The following is a 25,596-nucleotide window of genomic DNA, read 5'->3' on the forward strand; positions in this document are numbered from 1 at the left end:
TGTCCTGTCTAATTGTTTTGGTTACTTCTAGTCTCTATCATAAAAACATTTTTATCGTCTACAATGAAATGGATAAACCTTGTAATGTGTCATTGACTATCATGTTCTTTTTTAAAATTTAAACATAAAATTTTATCTATTAATAACTGTTTTCGTTGAAGTTTTGTTCTTTAAGTTGGATGATTTGATCGTGGAACTTTCATCGTTCATCTAAACATTATCAGAGAAAGAAAAGTCATCAAAATTATCTACCTGTATTATAAATCATCTTCACTATCTCATTAATGACTGTTTATTTTAAAATTAAGGTGTTTTTATTCAATTGAATATAATTGTTTTTAACAAAAATAAAAAAGCTACTGAGTCCGTATCTCACGAGGCGGGATCGTGGATACGCACTGTTAAGGAGTCTTAAAATAGGACAAAACGTTTGTCCAATACTTCTAGGTTTTCCATGGTGATTTAACTTCAATTGACTCATGATCTCAACTATAATATTAACAAAAACCCCTTCTGATCAAAATAAAATAAATTAAAAACAAAACATCTTTAAAACTAAATTGTATTTTATGCAGATGAGAATGATTATTGTTTATGTCTATGAATGTCTATTTATATGAATGTTAATATAATAAGCTACATTTTCGACAATCATACCATTCTCTCACTCACTTATCTACATACATATATAATAAAATATAGTTAACAAGTGTTATTAATTGAATTCTTTATTAAATGAAATTATATAAGCAAGAAATGTTGCATAATGTAAAATCATTGCTAAAATAGTATAGTAAATTAACATATTCTACACTGTACTGTATATACATATATATATATTATCATTGTCCAATCACATCATCATTTCACTACGCTTCACTAAAAAATGTAGTTTGTTTAGCATTTATTTCTAGCTTACAGAGATGGAATAAAAAAGGTAAACCAGTTTTTTTTCTTAAAAGAATGAACATTAATAAATGTAATGAATCCATAAGTTGAAAAAACTATACCAAGTAAAAGAAACAGATGTTGTTAGTTAGTTGAATTTCAGACAAGATAACTTGTTAACCTCAAATGATACATGTTCAATAGAGATTTAAAACAGTTTAAATATGAGATTCATTATATCTATAGTTGGTTTCATCAATGATGATTGTAAACCAAGATGCACCTAAAGAGTACAATATCAAATCATTTTGTAATAGATATTCATGATGCTATTATGAATTAAACGCTATACTGTTAAGTGTATAACATTTTACCTTACCTAATTTGAAGATCAAAGATAAAGTAGTTGGTAACATTGAATAATAATTATAGAATGGTATTTCAAAGGATATCGATCCATTTCAAATCCACTCATAAATTGAAACAACCTACTGATTTAAAGTGTCTAATTATCACAAGTTAAACAAACAACAAAATATTACTAACTAACAAATCAACTTATCCAAACAAAAAAGGATCACAAAATTTTAGTTGTTTTACATTTTTATATTGAAATGTAACTTTTGTTATGATTTGCTATTATTAGTCAAAAAACATTTGCATTGTTCTATATGCTGATTATAAATTAATTCAATTATTGACTTTTATATATTTATGGAAAAAAATCTGTTTCTGGATTAGTTAAAATTAAAGCATCGTTACCGATCGGAGATGAAGAAAAATCAATTTAGTTATCAAAATAGACATTTTTAAAATTATTTAAGTGTTAAGTCAGTCGATTGCAGTGAATATCGATTATCACATAAAGCTTAGATAAACAAGTTAAGTGTTTATTAGTTATATAGGCACTACAGTGTATCTGAGAAGATAGTCAGTATCATATGGAATTTCTATGAGGGATTAAAATGTGAAATCGTGCATGCACAATAGCTGACAGAATTGTTCGAGATAAAGATCGGTGTGAGGCAAGGTTGCTTACACTCACACTTTCTCTTTCTCCTGGTGATCGACTGGATTATGAAGACTTCAACATCTGAAGGGAAGCACGGGATACAGTGGACAGATAGGATGCAGCTGGACGATCTAGACTTCGCAGACGATCTGGATCTTCTATCCCAAACGCATCAACAAATGCACGAGAAAACGACCAGTGTAGCAGTAGCCTCAGCAACAGTACGTCTCAATATACACAAAGGGCAAAGCAAGATTCTCCGATACAACACAACATGCACCAATCCAATCACAATTGACGGAGAAGATTTGAAAGATGTAAAATCATTTACATATCTGTGCAGTATCATTGGTGAACATGGTGGATCTGATGCAGATGTGAAGAGGCGGATCGGTAAAGCAAGAGCAGCATACTTACAACTGAAGAATATTTGGAACTCAAAACAACTATCAACCAACACAGAGGTCAGGATTTTCAGTACAAATGTCAAAACAGTTCTACTATATAGGGTGGAAACATGGAGAACTACGAAAGCCATCATCTAGAAGATACGAGTGTTTATTAACTTTTGTGTAGGCAAAATACTTCGGATCCGTTGACCGGACACTATTAGCAACAACCTACTATGGGAGAGAACAAAACAGATCGCATCGGAGGAAGAAACGCTGGAAGTGGATAGAACACACATTGAGGAAAGCACCCAACTCTGTCACAAGGTGAGCCCTCACGTGGAATCGTGAAGGCCAAAGGAGGAGGAGAGGAATACCAAAGAACATATTACGTCGAGAAATGGAGATAGACATGAGAAGAATGAACAAAAATTGGATAGAGGTAGAAAGGAAGGCCCGGGACAGAGTGGGTTGTAGAAAGTTGGTCGGTGGCCTATGCTCCATTGGGAGTAACAGGCGTAATTAGGTAAGTAAATTATATTAATAATTTATATTTTGAAAAAAAAAATAATAATTACAGAATTCACGCCAGTTTACAGGCATGATCAATTTGATATAAATAGTAACATTAGATGTACAGAACAGACATGTGATAGGAGAAAGTTTTAAGTATACTGTTTCAGTAGTTGTTTAAGTAGTATATATATTACAGCAATCCAGTGCATCAGCCGGGAATTTTTAATATTTCTTAAATGGACAGCCTGTTGATTTATGAACAGTGTAATTAAGGTCAATTCGTGTGCCAGATCGAAATAATGATAATTATCTACAACTAGAGAAATTAAAACGAAAACAGAGAGCGCGGAACAACAAAAAAGTAATTACCAAAATATATCAATCCGGTCTACCTAAATGCGTGTGTCATGTGACATAGTGATATACTGGTTATGTTATTCAAATTAGTTAAAGTTGCTAGGGGCGGTGTTAACATATTGACAGCAAGTGGGCGGTTTTACTAAGGGAATTCACTAATAAAGATGGCTAAACATTTAAGGTTCCTAAAATATCACTTGTGGAATGAGATACACTCAAAGGCGCTAAACCATTCAATGCATTTTCAGAGGAGCAGTATGCATCGATGCAGCGAACAAATAATGGGAGTGATTTTATCGTGCGCATAGATTGTGGTAGGTTATTCCAGAGTCTAGAAAATTTACAGGTGAAGTAATTCATATAAAGAGATGATTTAGAATGAGTTTGTTTCACTAGGTATTGGGACATTTATATTTGAAGAGAGAAGTTCATATTTTGAAAATGAACACAAAGAGAAAAGTATAAATTTTATATAAAACCTCGGTGATTTATTGAAAACTTGGAACTAAATGTTACGTAGGTCAGTACTAATAAAAGACATTTTGACAATCTTCCGAAATTCATTATTTTTACGTCAGTGGCAGTACGTTGGTTTCCTTTACGGCTGCGAAACGTGGCCACTAAGGGTAGAAGATATTCGTGAGCTACTAGTAGTTGGCCACAGTTGTCCTGGAAATTTTCGTCCCATCTTCTGGGATCACCGGGTAAGTAATAGTGAGGTTAGATGTAGGGTATGAGGGAATGCTGGTAAGTCAATCGATGAAGATTTACAACCTCATCGATTGAGATGGTTTGGCCACGTTTTACGCATACCTGAACACCGATTACCACGACTACTATTGGAGACGGATGGAAGAAAGTTAAAGGTGGCCGAATTAAAATATGGCATCAGTCTGTAAACCCACTTACTTCTAGTCTCAGCCATGTTGATAGATGCAGATTACTTGATTGGGGTCCAACCGACTACCGTATCCTATGTTTCGAGACCTTGGGTGATATGACTCAGAATCGATCACATTGGCGTACGTGTCTACATTATCTGTCGTCCCTTAAAGTACCAGATTAAAATCGTTTCATATCTCTCTTCCTACAAAGTAATTCTTTATTCCTGTACTATATTCTTATACACAATCTTTGTTTGATATATTACCACCTTTGAAGTAACTACTTCTATGAATTCAGTGTTCATGTTGTTGTGTTGATGAGGTATGGCGACTTGAACCAATGCATATATGTGCCTATTCCTGCGTTGTAGCTGACTGACTGACTGACGGATCATTAACATCCTCATATAAAACTGATACGTTATATAAACTAATTACCTAGTAACTAGTCTTGGTTGATAATACAAATCTATTGATCTACTGGAAATCATAATACGCGTTATGTAGGTCTTTCGCTTTCCTACGAAGTCATGACTAAAATATAAACTTTTACTATTAACAACAATTGGATAGTGCACTTGACAAACTTCTATTCATTCTGTACATAAATATTCTATAATAAACTATCTGAACTATATCATAGTAGAAAAATTGATAACATTGTAATCCATTAAATTACTATAATGTTGACTATAAGACATTAATTAATGAATAGAGATATATATAATCAGAAAATTAAAATTATTTACTCATTTATAAGTTTCCCATAATATTTAAGTCAATATTATTTTGTAAATTATATTCCATCTTTATTTGCTTTACTTATGCATAAATATAAATGACTCTTGTAATGATGTTTATTATTATTATTATTATTATTATTTACATTACAATTTTACATTAAATTCATTTTCAAATTAAATAAATACAAATGAACTGAAGCGTAAGACTAAATTGTTTCTGATTCTATGTTTGGCATAAAACTGTAAATGAACAAAATAAATGGGAAAGGATGTAAATGAAATTTGCATTTCTAATATTATAATATATGAATCTAAATTAGTAATCAACAGTAATGGTTTATGAATATATGGGTAGCTACAACAATATATATATATATAGTATACTCATTCAACCGTGAATGACAGATTTATCAACTCTATTATTTTAAACAAACACGTATATAGATAAGACTGTTAAAAAGTAAGCTGTAAATAATGATAGTGAATAGCCATTAGAATTTCTTTATTTCATTTTTGTGAGTAAAGCATTATAATACACTTCATAAATATAATGAATACTCTGAAGAGGATTAACTATCAGTCAGTCGGCTACAACGTAGGACCAGGCACATATATGAATCGGTCCAAGTTGTCATACCTCATTACCATAACAAGATGGACACCGGATCCATAAAAGTAGTTAATTCAGAAGTAGTAATATATAAAAGAAAGATTGCAATAAGGATATAGTACAGAAAGAAAGAATTAGTTCGGATTAACTACCACGGTCTTTATAAATATATATTAAACGAAAACTAGATCACGAATTGAAATAATCCTGTTGGAGCTCATTAACTAACTAAAACAATGTCGATTGCTTTTAGATTAAAGGTTAGTAGAAAAATGTCACCTCTTTAAGAGTTCATCCGTGTTCACAATAATTTAATGATGAACTGATTGACTGCAATACCAGAAGAAACGAACCTGAACAACGATTTCCTCCAGCTTGCATATGGAGCTTTATAAGTAATCACAATTAGTATGAAATCACTATCTTATACTTAATAATGACTGGCTGTATCTACCTATCTTGACAAAATTCTATAATACAGGTTGATCATTTTTCTGACTATAAAGGAGTTTTAAACATAACCTGAAATTAGTTTGTATTTCGTGGATTTTTGATAATGGTCATTCCTAATAAGTCTACATTTATTTTAACTGGATGGAATTATTCATGGGTCACGTTCAGTATACTTTTCAAGACTAACATTTTGAATGAAATAGTTCGTGATTGCGATGAACTGGTTTGTTAATGTAAAGGTCCAAGTGATCTACGTTGTTGCTACATTGTAACACTCTTTCAATTGAACCCGATTTTAGACCAGACAATATTAGTTTTTTTACTTATGACTTTTATGATATACAGTTTATTTTGTCATAAGTATATTCTACAAGATTCTTGAGAAGTAAGATGTATCAATGTAATATTATACCATCTGACTGACAAATGTAATACAATAGTATGTTTATATCGAATGCTGGTTATTACCTCAAAACCAAATTTATACTAATGATATACATTTAAGTGTATGAGAAATACTATGAGGACAACACTTCAAGCTATGTATTCTAATAAAAAATTTAAAAACAATGAAAATATATATCTCAACCATTGAGATCATGAGTCAATTGAAGCTAGACCACTATGGAAAACCTGGAAGCATCGGACGGCCGTTTCATCATATTGTGGGACTTCTCAGCAGTGCGCATCCACGATCCCGCACCTCGCGAGATTCGAAACCAGGACATATCAGTCTCGCGCACCAGCGCTTAACCGCTAGACTACTGAGCTGGTCGGCTTCCAGCGGTGTTAATGTCTAACTTCATGTTAGGATGTGCAGAAAAATATACCAATCAAACAAACCACATCGTACCATAAAATAGAAAACAACATTTGTACAATGTTTAACGAGCGAAACAAATATCGACCAATAGGGAATGTCCATTTGACGTCCAAGGACACCATTAAACTGAACATGATAATTATTGGTACATTTTTCCGAATATCCCAACACCTCCCCTTTTTTTGAAGATCCGGAGTTGATATCCGGATTTGAAAATTTCCGCGTGCGTCCTCCCCCGCGAAATAATATTGGGTCCTCATATACCCAAGTAACAGTTAGTCTGATTCAATTTAAAGCATACTTCCCGCGTTGAGTAGAGGGTCCACTAGAACTGACTAGATGATGAGGATCAGCGACACTAGATATGAGGCTATCAAGGTTTGATTCTTGTGAAACATATTCATCACAGCTCTTCAAAATTTCATTAGTGGATAATAGATCACTAAAATAAACAGCATCTATCAAAATTGTATTAGATTTCTGACCATTTGATGCATCTGTCATGTTTTCTGGTAAAAGGGAATCTCGACAATAAGATTCGTCAGACACTTTTATTGCAGAATGATGAGGACCATATGGAACAGATGGATTCAGTATACTGCCCGATTTGTTTTCTGTTTCTTTGTGGACTGGAACTGCAATACATTTACACTGTCATCAGTGAGTTACTATCTCACAAATGACCCGGTCGAACTCCACTGGTCACTGCTTCTCACTAGAACTCCAGGAAATACCTATTGAATCCAGTCACTATTGAGCATATGTTGATTAATATCAGAAAGGGTTTTTGTGGATATTACAGTGGTCTATTGGTTAAGCGCTAGTGCGCAAGACTGATAGGTCCTGGGTTAGAATCTCGCGAGGCAGGATTGTGGATGCGCATTGCTGAGAAGTTCCACAATAAGACGAAACGACCATTCAGTGCTTTCAGGTTTTTTATGGTGGTCTAGCTCGAATTGGCTCATGGTCTTAACTATTGAAATTACTATAATATCCACAAATCTCCTTTTAAATATGTATATGCTAAGGATTCGATTTTCATCACTATTCAAATAAAATAATGCTACAGGAGAATGTAGAATATGAATTCACCATAAAACTTTATGTAAATATGTTACTACAATTTGTTTCACATAAGAATTTACAAGATTGTACTTTATGAATCTTAATATAGAAAAGGAATACATTTATATATATATATATATATATATATATATATATATATATATATGAGTTATACTTACAATAGAAGTATACCGATTAAAATAGTTTACATTCCAAAATTAAATTTAATTAAATCAGCATAATTAAGTAATTTCCTTTTCTTTAACATATAAGATAACATATTCTCTGATCATCTATACAATATAATCGTTAATATTATTAGATGACTTTAATGAGCTGAGAAGAAAATGATGCAACGTTCTTTAATAAAGAAAGGCTAAAATTATTAAGCCTAATAAACTGTTTCATTACATTACAGGAAACTAATGAATATGATTTAAAATAATGAAACAAGAAACAAAAATCTAAATAAATTGTAAACAAGAAACTTAGTGTTTGAAATGAAAAAAACAAAAACGAAAGCAAACTAATATTAAATATCAACTACAAATTCACTTGGTATTATTTGGCTTGTATCTTCCCGTTGAGGTTTAAGACTTCAATTGATCAGTCTGTTATCGGCATATGTGCATACTGTGCGTCCTGGATTCCAGTGCTAGCCACTATCCATCATCAATTACAAATGTTTCAAAATAATTTACATTTTAGGTTAGTAAATAACTTCCGCTTACTATCGGTTTTTAATTTATGTGAATTAAAAGAAAAAAAGAAGTATATTTCAATATGAAACTGCATAACGTTAGATCAAAACTACATCTAAACTTGACCGAGTATTGATTATTATAAAATATAGATCCATTTATTGCATTGAATTAATTAGATTCTTCACTATTTTGATAGTCGATTATGTTACAATGATAATTCAACATTCATTACATAAGGTTTAGCTGAAGATTTTTTCATTAATACATCGTTACAGCGATAGATAGATAGATAACTATGTTTGTTGGTGTTTACATTCTCACGGTGTGCGAATGAATTAGGTTTTTTGGATAGAAAACATACATTCCGCTACAGGTGTAAGCATTGGTTTCTTCTTTTCTCTGTTTTTTTCCTTGATCATTGTAAACGAAGATAAAAATTTGTAAATAAACAGCTGTATTTACATTCTGACAATTTTTACATTTCTTAAGAAAAAATAATTATTTTTCATCGGTTATTGGTTACTGAACAGTCATAGTTTGAAACTGTTTACTTATTATATCCATTAACAAATTATCTGTTAAATATATTGAAAGATAAAAATATTTAACATTCAGTTTGAATCTTTGTTTGATAATAAAATTAGTCAGTCAATCAGTCAGTAACAACGTAGAACTTCGTACGTACGTAAATCAGTTCGAGTTACCATACCACATTAGCACAGAGATGCAGTTGTCGATTCAAATCCCGTAGTGGTAGAGGTAGTAAGAGTATAAACATTAATCGGAAACATTAGCGTTTGAAGATGTTATTCAAGGAGTATAATCCAGTGAAATAAATTTGGAAAGAGGAAAAAAGGGACATGAAGAATTCAGAAGATTAGAATTTGGGGGAATACGAAGAGTGGGTGCACTTGCGCCGTTGCGAACGATTTTGAGCCATATCATTCAGGGTCTCTAACCATCGGTCGCTATCATCTCGCGGTCCCTAACCAGGTAGTCTACACCTACCAACATGACTCAGTCTACTTGTCAGTGACTCCCTAGCTTTCTTCCAAGCTACTCCTACACCACAAAATTAGATTTTAAACAAAATATTATTTATATTTACATTGTTGATTTCTCTCTGATTAATCAACATTTCTTCTGTATGACATAATACAACCTTCGAAAATTAATTACTTAGAAAGATACTTATAAATATTATTAAATGATTAAACTGTTCATCGTGGATTTTACTCAACAATTCATCAGAAGAATACATACCAAACTTTTTAAGATAGTTATAAACACTTTCAAATAGCATTTTTTCTAAACACAATATTATCCCACCGTCAGTGTTTCCACTTAAGTGATCGAATCACCGAACATGATCTAGGTTAATAGAAGGAGTACTCTATCACTAAACAGTATATAAATCTAAAGTTTTATTCTAGCTTTCAAAGATGTTTTTTATGTCAGTCAGTCAGCTACAACATAGGAATAGGCACATATATGCATTGGTTCAAGTCGCCATACCTCATCAACACAACAACATGAACACTGAATTCATAGAAGTAGTTACTTCAAAGGTGGTAATATATCAAACAAAGATTGTGTATAAGAATATAGTACAGGAATAAAGAATTACTTTGTAGGAAGAGAGATATGAAGCGATTTTAATCTGGCAGTTTAAGGGAGGACAGATAATGCAGACACGTACGCCAATGTGATCGATTCTGAGTCATATCACCCAAGGTCTCGAAACATAGGTTATGATAGTGGGTTGGACCCCAATCAAGTAATCTGCATCTATCAACATGGCTGAGACTAGAAGTAAGTGAGTTTACAGACTGATGCCACATTTTAATTTGGCCACCCCTAACTATCAAATCTCAAGTAACTTATTAAAATTTCTTGTAACAAGGAATATTAAATCCACAGCTTATAATAGTGATATTCTATTTCAATGTAGATATCCTTAAAATTATAAATAAAAATAGCATAATCAAAATGGAATTCATGAATTAATTGAAGCTAGGTCACTATGGAAAACCTGAAAACATCGAACACTTGTTTCATCCTACTGTGCGACTCATCAGTAGTACACATCTACTATTATAAAATAAATCATCATTTAGAATAAAAAAAGAACCGTTATTCTTTATTAGTCAAATAAATTTAGAAAGTAAAACATTTTTATTTACTGAATGTAATCAAACCTTTACTAGTTGATAAATATTAATGACCTACATTATTATTTAGACCTTGAATGATCCCAATTACATTTTGTTTTTCTTCTCTTCAATCTTTTATTCATAGTTCCTTTATTTAAAAAAAACAAACATTTTTTTCTAAAACTGATCTTAATATCATGAAAATAATAAATGAAAATATAAGCTTCATTTATTTCTTAAATTGGTTAATTTGCCTAAAGGCTTAACTGTATTAATTTACTCTATATTATTAAGCTTTAAATTTATTGAACTAAAAACAAACACACACACAAACAGAATCTATATTGTTTAATTGGATTTTTATGTTATCCTGTTATAAGTTTTTCCCTTTCCTCCCTAACCCCCCACCACCACCACACCGATCATATTTGTATCCTTCAAGTTTATTATTACTTCCTGAAGAATATATCTCTATGATTACATATTCTAATATTAGAAATGAAAGTTACATAAACTGTTTTTTTTATTTTTTATTTTATAGTAAATTAAGTCCTATAAATATAATTATGATAAGCGAACGAGAGAAAAAAAAGAAACACGAGTTAAACAATTATGTACAGAAAAGCAATTGAACTTTCATTCATAGTTAAATATGATAATCAACATATATGAAAGTCAATAAACAAGGGATTAAATTCATTTATTAGGTCATTTGATATATATATATATAACAGAAATGTTTTGTCTCTGTAATAAATGACAGATTACTTTAATGATTGAACTATTAAATGAACAATGTTTCAGGGATTAAATTTTCTTTTTCTTTTCTTTCTGTAAATAATGATGATAAACCATTTGGAAAAGAACATTGAATACAATACAAGGTTGAAATGAATTGTTCATTAGCCATTGATAGTAGTTATCATTATATGTTAGTGCAAAAAAAAGAAACAATCCAAATTGCGATGATTGTTTACTCTTTTCATTGAAAAATTATTTCATGTTTTTTAGAAACCAAACTGTTATGATTTCAAATAGAATGATAGTCTATAGTCATTTGAATTTGTTGATAATTCCCTGAATATCTTGATTTATGATTAAGGAAATCCAATGATCTCAAAGTTTTGTATGTTTGATAAACTACAGTAATCAAAAAAAGGCAAAAAAGTGTTTTAAAATGTAAATGTAAAATTTGTCAGATCACATTTGATATTGTTAAGTATAAAGTATTTTCAACATATCACATTCATTAAATTAAAAATTGACAATTCTGAATAACCCTTGTCTTTTATATTTGATAATAGTGTTATTATACGCAAAGATAGATGGTAGCTAGTAGTGGAATGCAGGACTTGTGTTTCGTTCTATTTGGGACTCGTCAGCTGGATACACCTGTATCTCAGAGTTGATGTTCACTTGGGGACTTGAATCCAGTACCGCTCGCTTCAAACGCTATCATGCTAACCAGTCAGTTACTGATTTCTGATGGCCTCGAGCTTGTGTAATGGAGCGAAGTTAAAATCTGGCTAGTCTGCACAGGATACACATATGCCACTAAGAAACTGACCAATTCCAGACCTAAACATCAAAATGAAGATTCAAATAAATAATACGAAATGATTTTAAGCGTTATTATACACTGAAATAATTACAATCCTTATGTTTATGATTTAATGACCTGAGCGACAAATCTTCTCTTCACCATCTCAAAGAGTATAATGAATGACATTATAATACTTTAATACTATTTAAACAAACAAATGCTTTGCCACAATAACTTGAAGATGTTTGAAATAGACAAGTGTTTGATATCCATATGAGCTTCAGTACACTTTAGTAAACTTCAAATCAATAAAACGATATAAACATAAATAAATAACCGCAATTATGAAATTTTACTATTTTTTTTACTAAGTAAATATATGAGAAGTCGTTTTAAACTATTGAAAGTGAATTGATTTCCTGAATCACTTTAAACATACTTCACCTATTTACTTATATAATAATTCGATATAATATACAATGTAGTGCAGACAAATGTAATTTGATGCAATCAGGTTTTTTGCTCATTTAAGTGTTTAATTGTCTTTACAAAATATGTATATCCCAATAAGAGTTCATTTGGTTATTTTTTTCTGATATTGACTAATTGTTTGATAAACTAAGATGTTTTATACAATTTCCGATTGAGCACCCATGTCATAGTGTCCAATGTTGTTTTACTGATCAATGTTTATGTCTACTATGTAACCAGTCAACTACAACGTAGGACTAGGCACATAAATGCATCAGTCCTAGTTATCACATCTCATTAGCACCATAAAATAAACATCAAACTCATAGAACTAGTTATTTTAATGGTAGTTATGTATAAAAGAAAGATTGTGTATAAGAAGATAGAAATGGTTCTTAAAAAGAAAGGCATAAAGCAATTTTAATCTCATGGTTTAAGCGCCCGATTTCCTAATACAGATCAGCCTTTCTATTTACTATGTAAATAAACTTAGATGTATCTAGAATGCCACTTAGGTGTGCTCTCTGTAATTTGTCTATATGATGCATTGATTAGTTTTATTCATTCTTATCCAGTAAAATGAAATATAAATCATTATTTGACATGTTAGATATTTCAATCAATCAATCAATCAGTCGAATATGTTCCAAATCTCTATAGTAAAAACAGTACGGTTTTTCAGTAATTATCATAAAATAGTGATCATTTAATTTCTTATGTTGTTGAATGTATATTTTACAATGAAAAAAATGTTTAGAGATTTGAAGTGATAAATACTTACTGTTTTATTTCATTTATAAATGACAAGTTATGGGTTGTTGGATGACAGAACGGAACTTTTTATTATACGACAAACAGTCTTATTTGTTGCAGAAACTAAAAACTCTAATTCTACTAGGTTTTATAATTTATTCATGAACCAGTCTGCAATATTTAACGATGACATTGTATTCTACAACTACAAATCATCTTCAACACTACTGAATCCCTTGTGTAACAAAATTGTTTACATGACTAAGTGTTTATTATAAAACAATTTTGTACATGTTGATTTTTATTCAGATATAAAGTGAACTTTATTAGTGCAAACGTCTCCATGACCAAGTCGCACCAACCAACATTAGAGCCATATATATATATGACCTTATGAAAAGTAAAAATGTAAATTCACTATCTACTTATGAGAATTTTGAATCCTCTTCGTACATTACGTCATATAGTGATAGATTTTTATTAGCATAATTCGTATTCTGTTTTGTAAATGAAGAACATATCTGAAATCGTGCTTCAAATAAAAAATATAAAAGACCCACTTTTATTTCGTACTATGCATATGAAAACCCACTACACTCTGTATTGTAGACCAAGCTGTAACTTATTGCAAGCCTACTTTTAAGGTATTTATTAGAGGGGTGACACATTGGCTAAAGTACTTAGGTTTCAACCAGTAGATAACACATTTAATCCTAGCCTAATTTAATTAGGTTTGGGTAGCCTAGTAATATCATTAGCGCTTACACAAGTAGTGTGTTTCAAAAATGAGTACATAAACCTTTAGTTCTGAATTAGTTGGTTGGTTAAGTAAATGGCTGGTAAATAATAATGGTAATCCAAAAATATTAATCTTAACAAGTTCAATTTTTACAGGTTTATTCATAAAATTCGCTTAAGCATCGGTGAAAATTTATTTGAATCTTTCTTATCACATTGAGAGTGACAGTTTACAGATACGATGAAGAATTCTAAAACTTGAGTGAGTTAATCTGTTCATGTTTAGAGCTAAATTTCAAAATAACTATCTGTGAAAAGGCAAAGAGGCTCATTTATTTTACTCTTCCTTTAAATATTGTTGACCAATGACTGCTATATACTTTAATTTATTAATTAACTTAATCATAATTTTTGAGTTTTTTTAAGATTCAGCATACTGTTCACAGTTCAAATATTTAAGCTGCCATAGTGTAATGTTACATAATCCCGGTTATTCGTTATATGTAGTTATGGTATAAAAATAAAATGAGTACTCAACAATCACGATTCTCTTCCGTTAAATCTTCTGATTTGCTGATAAGCGTAAATTTACACGAAAATCTATTAGAATTCTGGAGAAAATGTCACAAATCATAAAAAATCATCTATAGATACTACCCACTTCAGCTTTTGATTCTATACCAAGACAATGTTTACTTAACAAGTTAATCAGCGTCAACGCTGACAGCTGGATAACCAACTGGCTATGTTTCTACCTCTCTGGAAGGGAACAGTACACTGTGTTTGGGGAAAGTGTTCAGAGTCTCTACTGTCTCATGAAGGTGTACCACAAGGAGCTGTTCTTCCACCTATTCTTTTCTCTTTTTTTTCTGCATGATCTACCATCTTCCACAGAAAACACTTTTGTGAAATATGCGGATGATCTCACTGTATGTATGTCTATCTCTTCCTCTTTACATCCCATAGAAATGAATGAGTTTTTGTCCCGTATTGATTGTTGGTTTGTTGTTAATGGTCTCATACTTAATCCGTCAAAATGTCAAGCTGTTAACTTTAGCATGAGACATGAACGGAATCTAAACACCATTTTGAGATCCCATAATGCTTGTGTCATTGGAGACTCTTTGATAAACACAGTGTCGAAGGTCAATTATCTTGGTGTTACCTTTTCCTCTGATCTGTCTTGGTCTTCTCACGTTTTATTATAATCGAAGAACGTTTTCCGTCCGACTTACTACATAAAGAGATTGCCTGCTCTCGGGATTACTCGTCATTTACTCTTACAATTTGTCAATTCTTGCATATTACCCATTATTCTTTACTGTTCCCCACTATTCTTTCCAGGGCTTTTGAGAAGAGACTTTGCTATATTGCGAAGAGTGCCGAAGGCAGTTAGCAAGATGTGTGGTGAATCTTTCGAGGTCATAAGTAATATGATTGTGGATAGACATCCAAAGTCATGCAAACTCCTGGCAGGTGTTATCTTTTCAGATACTAGCCATCCCCTTCACTCTATCTTTCTCCTTGTATATTTTCTGGTAGAACGAGACGTAATTACATTAAAATCCATGCATGCAAGCAAAAGTATAAAAGTTCTATTATGCCTTACCTAGAAAATATACTCTGTGACGAACAGGTTGTTAGAGTTAACCTAGTCAATAACCTGCATTCTTAACATGTCTTTAATTTTAAAAGTTGTACAGTTTTTCGGTTTTTTTAAAGAAACCGTTTTTTTATTATTTTTTTGGTATTTGTTATTGTGTTTTTGTTGTTGTTGAGTAACTTGTTGAAATACCCTGTGCTGAGAATTCTATATTGTACCAAAATATAATATTGAATAAAGACATTGATAATAATAAATACAAAAAAAGACAAGTTTTTCTCACGTGAATGAAAACAACTTCAATCAGCATTCGGAATATATCTAAGCCATATCACTATTCGGTTTCTTCTTATACCCATTGGTTTCTAAAGTTAAAGTTTGCCGGTAAAGCGAAATGACAACACATTGAATTATCTCTTCAGATGCTATATTTCATGATGTTGATCATCATCAAATGGGAAAAAACTAAAGTTCAAATCAACATTTTTTCTTTCAGATTCCATTAGATCGAGAGAAAATTGGAAGTGTGACATTAGTTGTTTTGGTAACGGATTCAGTTTCAGCACCAATGTTTACAGCTACAACAACAGTATCTATAGAAATATTAGATGAGAATGATAATGCTCCTGTCTTCACTAATCCTCCAGTAAGATCAGCTGAAGCATCTCAAGGCGATAATGAAAAATTTGCTTTCACAATCATGGAAAATGCCCCACGTTTTACACAGTTAAGCCAAAGATTAGAAGCTAGAGATCCGGACCAAGTAATTAACAAGTTCTATTTCATTGTTCTTTAAATAATTACTTATCTTTCAATTGGTTTTTCCTTAGAAGATGTACAGAAGTTGTCAAAAAATTAGTATTTAATTCACTCTTTAAGCAATAGCATAACAGTCTGAAACCTTGTTTTGGGATTCGGACACTAAAAGTTTATTTACGAATGTATATGTAATATCGCAACGAGCGAAAAATATTAGATTTTCTGACGTTTTGTGACTCAGTCTTAGCCACTTTATTCGAAATTATCAAGTCAAACCTGAGTAATAATACCTACAAATCCAGATATTTGACACTGTTTGATTAATATGCTTTATTGATTAGGCTGTCTTCTACAAATTGTCAGTTGAAGGTTAATGGATGAATAGTTTTGATTAATTCTAACATCAGATTTTGTTCAATTTACCATAATTGAATGAAAATATCTCACAAGTCAGGCAAAATATTATGAAAAAAAGAAATTTCAACTACAACAACTCTCGTTTCTTTCAGTTTTATCAGACTAGTGAAATAAACCCAAAAGTATACTGCAATTGATCATTTGCATAACCTATGAAAAGTCCTTTTCTTTTTATAAAATTTACTTAACATTTTGTAAAAAGCATACCAGCATCAGGTAAGTAGAGTGTTCACTGTCACCTTCTCACTTCAGTCATAGGTAGCTAGATTAACCGTACATTAATTTAGAAGACAGTAGATCACTTTGAAGTTCATAATTACGATCAATAACTTTTCAGAGTAAATCCACAAAATAATATAATTTCGACATCTTTTATCATTGTTCACAGATCTGATTACCATACTGAAGATATCTCTTCGATTTTTTTTCAGGGCGATAATGGAAGAGTTCAGTTTTCTTTGTTGGCCACATATGCTCTTACGAAGTCACCAAGGCGAAATCAATTTATTGGATCCTCACCAAATATGTTGACTAGTTTTGAACATTTCATTGATAGACCGGGATCAAATCTCAATAGTGAAGCCGGAATGACACGTCATGTGGTTGATCAGCCTATATTCCGAATTACGTCAAATGGAGTAATTGAAACGTTAGTTGAGCTAGATAGAGAAACAGTACCTGTATATATACTTAAAATTGGAGTTCGCGATCGTGGAGCTCAGCCACTTGCAAGTACAACGATGTTAAGAGTAAACGTACAAGATGCGAATGACAATGCTCCTGTTTGGGTTTTCCCCACACCTGTGGATAGAACAATTAATCTAACCACTGGAATGAAACCTGGAAGTTTAGCTGGCAGACTTAGAGCAGAGGATGCCGACTCTTTCGAAGCCGGAAAAGTTGAGTATCTGTTTCTTGGACCTCGCGGTGAAACAATCGATGGTGTTACTTTGGAGGATGGTCTGCTTAATGTCCTCAATCCTCCTAAATCAAGCTTAGCAAAAACAGTAAAACCTGGACAAAAGCTATCCTCAAACCCAGATGACTTGAAAGGATATCGTGCTGGTCCTTTGTATTTAAACGGAACAACTGGTGAAATTTGGGTTGCTCAAGCTTTGACATCCGGAACAATAAATCTGCACTTGCGTGCAGAAGACCAGGGAACTCCCCGTTCCCATACAGATGCATGGTTAACTATCAACGTTTTCATCGATCCGAGTGAAGGCATCGGATTTCTGAGTTTTGGCGGGGATGGCACACTAAACGTCACAATAATTTTAGCTATGATAACTGTGACGGCCATTATATCGCTGTTTCTAATTATTGGAATAGTTTGTGTTCGTCGGCGACCGACAAGATACACTTTGGCTCGTAACGTCGCTGGAACTGATGGTGGGGTTTCTCCCGGAAATGCAACCACAAGCTTCTCAATGGATGTTGCTAAAGAAAATATGTCTACAAATATGAACAGTGGTTGGTCTTCACCTGTAGTGACTTACGGTGCAAATCATTTTATACCTGGGCAAGCCAATGGGGGAAACTCAATCATGGAAGACGGTCAAATGTTTACAGCGCTTTACGGGCATGGAGGAGTTATGGGATATGGAGCTGTCATGTCACCAAGTGACACAGCAAGTTTGATTTATGTACCACAAGCCCAAACAACCCCAAATATAATAGGGTCCTTAGGAGGTTCAATGACACCAGTACCAGTTGACCTTACGACAACAGGTTCAGATTATCCTTCTCGAAATCATATGCATACATTTGGAGTAAGTAGTTTGCGTTTCTATAAAGTTGGTTGTTTACTTAATATTTAATTTGATTTTCATTTATCGTGTAAAGTGGTCATTTTGTGCATACTGTTATTTTCAATCAAGGTCAACTACCACTTATTTCTCAGCCATAATTCATCAATATAATGGAACGGAATAGTACATTCGTCAGCCATAACACAGTCGATTTTAACAAGCTAATTCTTTACAGAATATACTTCCTTTAAATGGGTTTCAAAACATTTAGTACCATTTTGGTTAATGAGAGAAAAAGTGACTATTTTGGAAGGTATAGTCGGTACTTTATGCAGAAGTTTAAGAACCATGGAAATAAAAGAAATCGCTGTATCTCTACAACTATCAAACTGTGTACTAGCAGTTTAATTGAAGAAAATGGTCTAAATCACAGCCTTAACTTTTCACGAATATTTAGTTTCTAACTGCATAAAATTATGAGTTTAAAACGTTCAACTGACCTTAACTTGTAGTTTCAATTAGGGACAGGTCCATCTTAATTTATTTTTCCCCGAACGGAACAAGGGTAAAATGGCACATTTCAGTATTCAAATTTAGTGTGATTTGTAGATATACTACACTTCTGATTCTTAAAAAATATCTACATAACCATAATAACCAGAGATAACTGTCATGGCTTCATGTCTAAATGAAGATTTAAATCGTCATCTAGTGAGAGAAAACACACAAACAAAAGTACGATTTAAAGAGAACATTGCTTCATCACAAAACAAAAAATATGTAATCCATCTGATTATTTCTAATTGTATTGACCAGAAACCAGCAATGAACAGGAATAATTATTATGCGCAAGTAGGATTGATTTATTAAATGCCTGCAAAAAATACATTCCAGGAGTCTTATAAAAAGTGACTATAAATATCTTCCATTTACATAAGACTAATTCGAAAGTGTCTACATAAGAGTGTGTCGTAGTTGAAGCGCTGAGAAACAGAGAATTAATGGTTGGATAAACTCGTTTTGCCAATCGTATTTTAAATTTTATTTTTAAGAGTGGTATTCTCACTGATTTTTTCTACCTTGTATTTTATATTTTAAACATATTTCCTCTAATCATATAACTAACCGATAATAGTGTGTTGATCAGTAACTAGCTTTTAGGTTAGTTTCTGTATATTCTATGGGGGAAATGTAACTGTTGGAATCAAATATGTCAGAGTGAGACTCATATCCACTGACGACTTTCGATAATTGTTGAGTCATTAAAAATGGATTCAAGCCTTACAATATTAGCCACTAGGTATCAACTTGATGGCTTAATAGTACTTGCTGTACTTGTTGAAAGACACTAATGTATAGAGTTTTATCTCATTTGAAGTATGTTTCTTGACTTATCGTAAGCGAAAAACTTTACCTTATATCCAAACTATATATCAAAAGGAGTATAGAGATCCCTTTTTGGACGTTGCAGAATTTGATAATAGAATTCTATAATTCTTAACTAATAAATTGTACTTCTTATTGACAGAGCACAAAGTACTTCTTTCGTTAGTGTCATTACTATCGTTAATATTGAGAGTTAATGTAAAAATGACCAAATGTTGAATTAGTAATTATAAGAAAAGATGGACTGTGGCAAACAGTGGAATCCAGGACGCGTGTTTCGTTCTATTTGGAAGTCGTTAGCTGGATATACCTGCACATATGCCAATAAGAGGCTTATCGATTGCAGTCCCTAACATAAATGGGAAGATTCAAACAGATAATGCAAAATGAATTTGAGTTAGCAATGTTTAAATATACATAAATTTAAAATTTATATTGCATGTAGGTTAAACATTTATTTCTCTAGCAAAACTATGAATCGAAAAACAACTGTGATAGATTGCTGTACGTTTTTCTGTGAATAACTACGTAAATTCAGTGGTTATCAACTAACGTTTCTCCTACAAAATCTATAGTTAAGAAGCCAGAAACGCTTTTAGAAACTAGTTTTATACTCAGTAATAGGAAATAACAAAATCAAAAATAGTTAGTAAAATGAACAATTTATCTATTTCAAAGTTTGATACATATTGCTTTGTTGTCTGGTTAATTTATTCTACAACCGGATTATACTTAGCAAATAAATTACAGAGTTACTTGGTGAACTAGAAAAATCATACTATAGTACTTAATTTGCAAAATGTTCAATAATTGTCTCGAACTTCGTTGTTCTTGCATTTCCATATTAATTGCTTTCTATTACCGCTTTTCCTTTCTTGATCTTCCCCATCTTCTGCTACCAGACATTACATTCCTGACTCACGTCATATACTACTAATATCAATATAAGTAGCACGCACCTTAATGTTTCTAACGTGACCTCGGATTGTTTTAAAAATGTAGTGACTAGTCATTCTTTGATCGGTATGCATCACATAACTAAACATTTCCGCAATTCGATGGAAACTCAGGTTTTGGAATGAACAATTTTAATAATTTTTTTATTCATATTGTTTTGTACTACTGATTCTTTTAATTGTATCAATTCATTTAAGTTTATCTAATAAAGTCATCGTAGAGTCTTAAACATTTAAAAGGGACTAACAACTGATTCAGTTCAGTTGCAAATTACAGAACAGAAAGTGTAGTAGATTCACATCGGGACGACATCTAACAGATTGAAATTTTTGATGGGTTTTGCATTCTACAAGCTTAAAGTTTAAGCATTTTTTTCGAATATAGCTCTACAGTGAACTTACCTATTTTAGAGAGCCGAACAACATCAAAACATTTACATGACCGGTAAACTGTCTCCATTATTAGAATCACTGTTATTAGTTCTATTTAATATTGTCATTAAGTGACTATATGCTTCGTGTATGGTATCCGATGTGAGGTGGATAAACAAACCAATACCTCTCTCTGTTGTTGTCTACCGTTCATCAACATAAAATGCACTAGCGATAAAAAGTTTACAGAATCACCCCCCGACTTGTTTTAAAAAATGGTATAGTGTTGATATAGGCACTAGATTTTTTTTATTATAAATCTTTAGGATAAAAGGTACCAAGTAACCTTTTGGTAACACTGAGAAATTTTAGATACGAAGCGCTAGTTAAAAACTCAAAACTATTGTGATTAAAATATACATACAAATTCACGAAAGTGTTATTGAAGATAAGAAACGGAAAACATTAAACTTTTAATTTGTTTTAACTGACTATCATCAATAAGATATCTGAGATCTCAACTAATTCGATCATTAAAAAAGACTACTTTGGTTCTAATCTTTTTACATTATTGGTCAAAATGCAAATTAAGCAACAGAATTCAATAAACACTGAAGAATAAGTAGACTGGTTCTGGCTGTTAGCTGGTCACCATGTTATTTATTCACAAAAAGAAATATAGAAGGTTAAACATATCTCCTCTAGTGTTGGTTACTACGGTAAACCCATATAACTTATTATAGCTTCTGGACGGGTCAATTTATCTATCTTTTTCGTCACGTTTTGACCTTTTTAATTATTCACTTATCGACCTTGACCGTTTTTATGTGTGTGTACATCATATCCTACTCATCATATGTCTTATTATTGTATGACAAATATTGATTAACGCTTAACTAAATGGAGTTGGCTCATACGCCTTCTTCACCGAAATGTATATCTCAATAACGATCAATCATACAATCCAATTGGAGTTATATTCCATGCCACTAAACCACTATTTATTGTTCACAATAGGTCCAAAATACTGGATATAGTTTCAATATTCACAGTTCTTTGTGGTTAAACAGGGCTCAGTGTTCAACATTTATTTCATTACAAATCAATGAGATTTATATCACAAAATACCTCTTCATCCAAAAAAAGAATTACTTTAGTAATCACGTTTTTTTCATTACTACAAATAAACAAAATTATTCACAGTTTTTTTCTTAGAATAAACCAACAACTTCCTTGGCCATAGTATTTCTTTTCTTTGTTATTAATAACTACATTCTGTGTTTTTCTCTTATGTTGTATGACTTGATTTCATCTATACATTACGTTATTTTAAAAATACAGGAAAAAAAACAAATGAGAAAAGTTAAAGTCATGAGTCAGTTAAAGCTAGACCACCATGGAAAACCCTCAAACACTGGACGACCGTTTCGTCCAAGTATGAGACTTCTCAGCAGTGCGCATCCACAACATTGCCCCCCCCCGCGAGATCCGAACCCAGGACCTATCAGTCTCGTGCGCGAGTACTCAACCATTAGACAACTGAGCCGGCATACAACGGTGTTAATGTCTAACTTCAACTAATCTACGAAATTGCGCCACCGTACACCATTGTCTTCAGTGAGCTGATATCTCACAACAGACCTGACTGAACTTCACTGGTCACGGCTTCTCACTAGAATCTCCACAAAACCCCTTCTGAAAAAAATAGTGTAAATAAATCGAGAATTCATTGTTAATAAATAAAATTATAGAGTAAACATTTACTTAAATAGTAAGATACATTAATAAGTCTATCCTGTTCGAATTCTCAATAAGAAATTCAACATTATCAATCAAGAGTTCATTGATCAATCATTGTTTTAATAGAAATCATTAAAATATATCCTTCTAGTTATATTAGATTACAATATTTAATGAAATAATCAATATTGTAAACAACTTCATGAATAAGTTTATTTATTTCAACATTTGTTCATTTATTTTATTTATTCATTTTCTCTTTGTTTTTCTTTCTTTTTTTTTCTTCAAAAATACAAATTGATTAAGTTCAAAAGTTCGATTACTTATTTATCCATCAATCATGTAATATTTAACATTGTTTATTTCATAGTATTTTCTTTTCTTTTCTTTCCTCTAGGAAATGAGTTTTATGAATATTCTACGTCTATTTTAACTTCAACTAATAAAAAAAAATAGGGAAAGAACAATTCTAAATTGATCTAATTTGATTTATTGTGTAAAAAAAAGTTGTTTTTTTCCCCTCACCTTTTGATAGACAAACTATTTAAGTGAATAAGAGAAGAATAATGTTTGCTTGAGTCAAAATTCAAAAATGCTTTTTCTTAAGCGAATTTCAAAGAATAATTTAAATAATCATCATGTAGTGTCTTAAATTTTTTAAGTGTCTGTAAGGAATACCGGTTTGAGACAAGGTTGCTTACACTCACACTTTCTCTTTCTCCTGGTGATCGACTGGATCATGAAGACTTCAACATCTGAAGGGAAGCACGGGATACAGTGGACAGATAGGATGCAGCTGGACGATCTAGACTTCGCAGACGATCTGGATCTTCTATCCCAAACGCATCAACAAATGCACGAGAAAACGACCAGTGTAGCAGTAGCCTCAGCAACAGTACGTCTCAATATACACAAAGGGCAAAGCAAGATTCTCCGATACAACACAACATGCACCAATCCAATCACAATTGACGGAGAAGATTTGAAAGATGTAAAATCATTTACATATCTGTGCAGTATCATTGGTGAACATGGTGGATCTGATGCAGATGTGAAGAGGCGGATCGGTAAAGCAAGAGCAGCATACTTACAACTGAAGAATATTTGGAACTCAAAACAACTATCAACCAACACAGGGGTCAGGATTTTCAATACAAATGTCAAAACAGTTCTACTATATAGGGTGGAAACATGGAGAACTACGAAAGCCATCATCTAGAAGATACGAGTGTTTATTAACTTTTGTGTAGGCAAAATACTTCGGATCCGTTGACCGGACACTATTAGCAACAACCTACTATGGGAGAGAAGAAATCAGGAAGAAACGCTGGAAGTGGATAGAACACACATTGAGGAAAGCACCCAACTCTGTCACAAGGTGAGCCCTCACGTGGAATCGTGGAGGCCAAAGGAGGAGGAGAGGAATACCAAAGAACATATTACGTCGAGAAATGGAGATGGACATGAGAAGAATGAACAAAAATTGGATAGAGGTAGAAAGGAAGGCCCGGGACAGAGTGGGTTGTAGAAAGTTGGTCGGTGGCCTATGCTCCATTGGGAGTAACATGCGTAAGTAAGTAATTAATCTGTACGGAATAATATAGTAGTGGGTTAGTTTGTTAATCAATCACGTTGATAGCTATTATTATATAAATCCTAATGTTGTTTGAAATCAGATGGTAATAAGAAGCAGTGACTACAGTTTATTAGCAGATAGCACAGATCACAAAGCTATATGCACACCGTGCCAAATTGAAGCATAGAGGTGAATGTATGTATGCGAGCGAATACAAGCAAATTTATGGTGAAATCAAATAAGCCGCAGGTTGGTGAGATAAAGGCTATTAATAGGATTCAAGCACTTACATGGTGAAGCACTTACATAAATGGGAAAGAGAATAACTCGTCGAGAGATATTTAAGCTTGAGAGAGTTATATACGTAGGCTCTCATGTGATCAAGCATAAACTTTTTGTACCCGACATGATAGTGATCATGATAGTACAAAGAAATATGCAAATTTTTACTGTTTGAATAACATTGTCTGTTAAGTAAGTTAACAAAAGGGTTTAACGAAAGTTGACCATAATCGCAATTGATTATAGGAGAGTCGCTTTAATATTATACTGAACAAAACTGAGAGTAAGTATGGTTAATATCACATTTATTTTAATATTTTTTCTAGTTAATGTGTTTCATTTCGCGTATTCGTGGAATGAACGGTTAGGTGAACTTAGAAACTAATTTTACCCAAAATGACACAAAAAGTGATGTGATCATTGCAAAAAATTGTCTAATATCGGAAATATAAGGGACTATTTTCTTCATTTAGACCTCGATCATGAGGTGACAGGTTATCAACTGAACTACTTGTTAAATTGTATTCGTTGTAATTAAAATATCTTTTTAAAATTCAATAATAACTGTTTAAAATGATGAAAATAATTTTTCAGAACATCCATATTTTAGTTTTCTTTCAGTTGCCATCTAGATTGACTTGTGAAAGTTTTA

The 25,596-nt window shown here is 32.2% G+C and overlaps 1 protein-coding gene across 1 annotated transcript in view; it reads left to right on the plus strand.

The window, feature by feature from the left end:
* PCDH8_1 (Protocadherin 8) overlaps positions 1-25,596 on the plus strand; it is a gene marked incomplete at its 5' end in the record, with an annotated part of 63,046 nt that overhangs the window by 31,929 nt on the left and 5,521 nt on the right. Inside the window, 2 exons of the mRNA XM_035732363.2 lie at positions 16,202-16,468; positions 17,313-18,653. Coding sequence (XP_035587379.1) covers positions 16,202-16,468; positions 17,313-18,653 — 1,608 coding nt within the window. The remainder of the gene's footprint in view (positions 1-16,201; positions 16,469-17,312; positions 18,654-25,596) is intronic.

Source organism: Schistosoma haematobium, chromosome ZW, assembly GCF_000699445.3.
Source record: "Schistosoma haematobium chromosome ZW, whole genome shotgun sequence".
Lineage (NCBI taxonomy): Eukaryota > Metazoa > Platyhelminthes > Trematoda > Strigeidida > Schistosomatidae > Schistosoma > Schistosoma haematobium.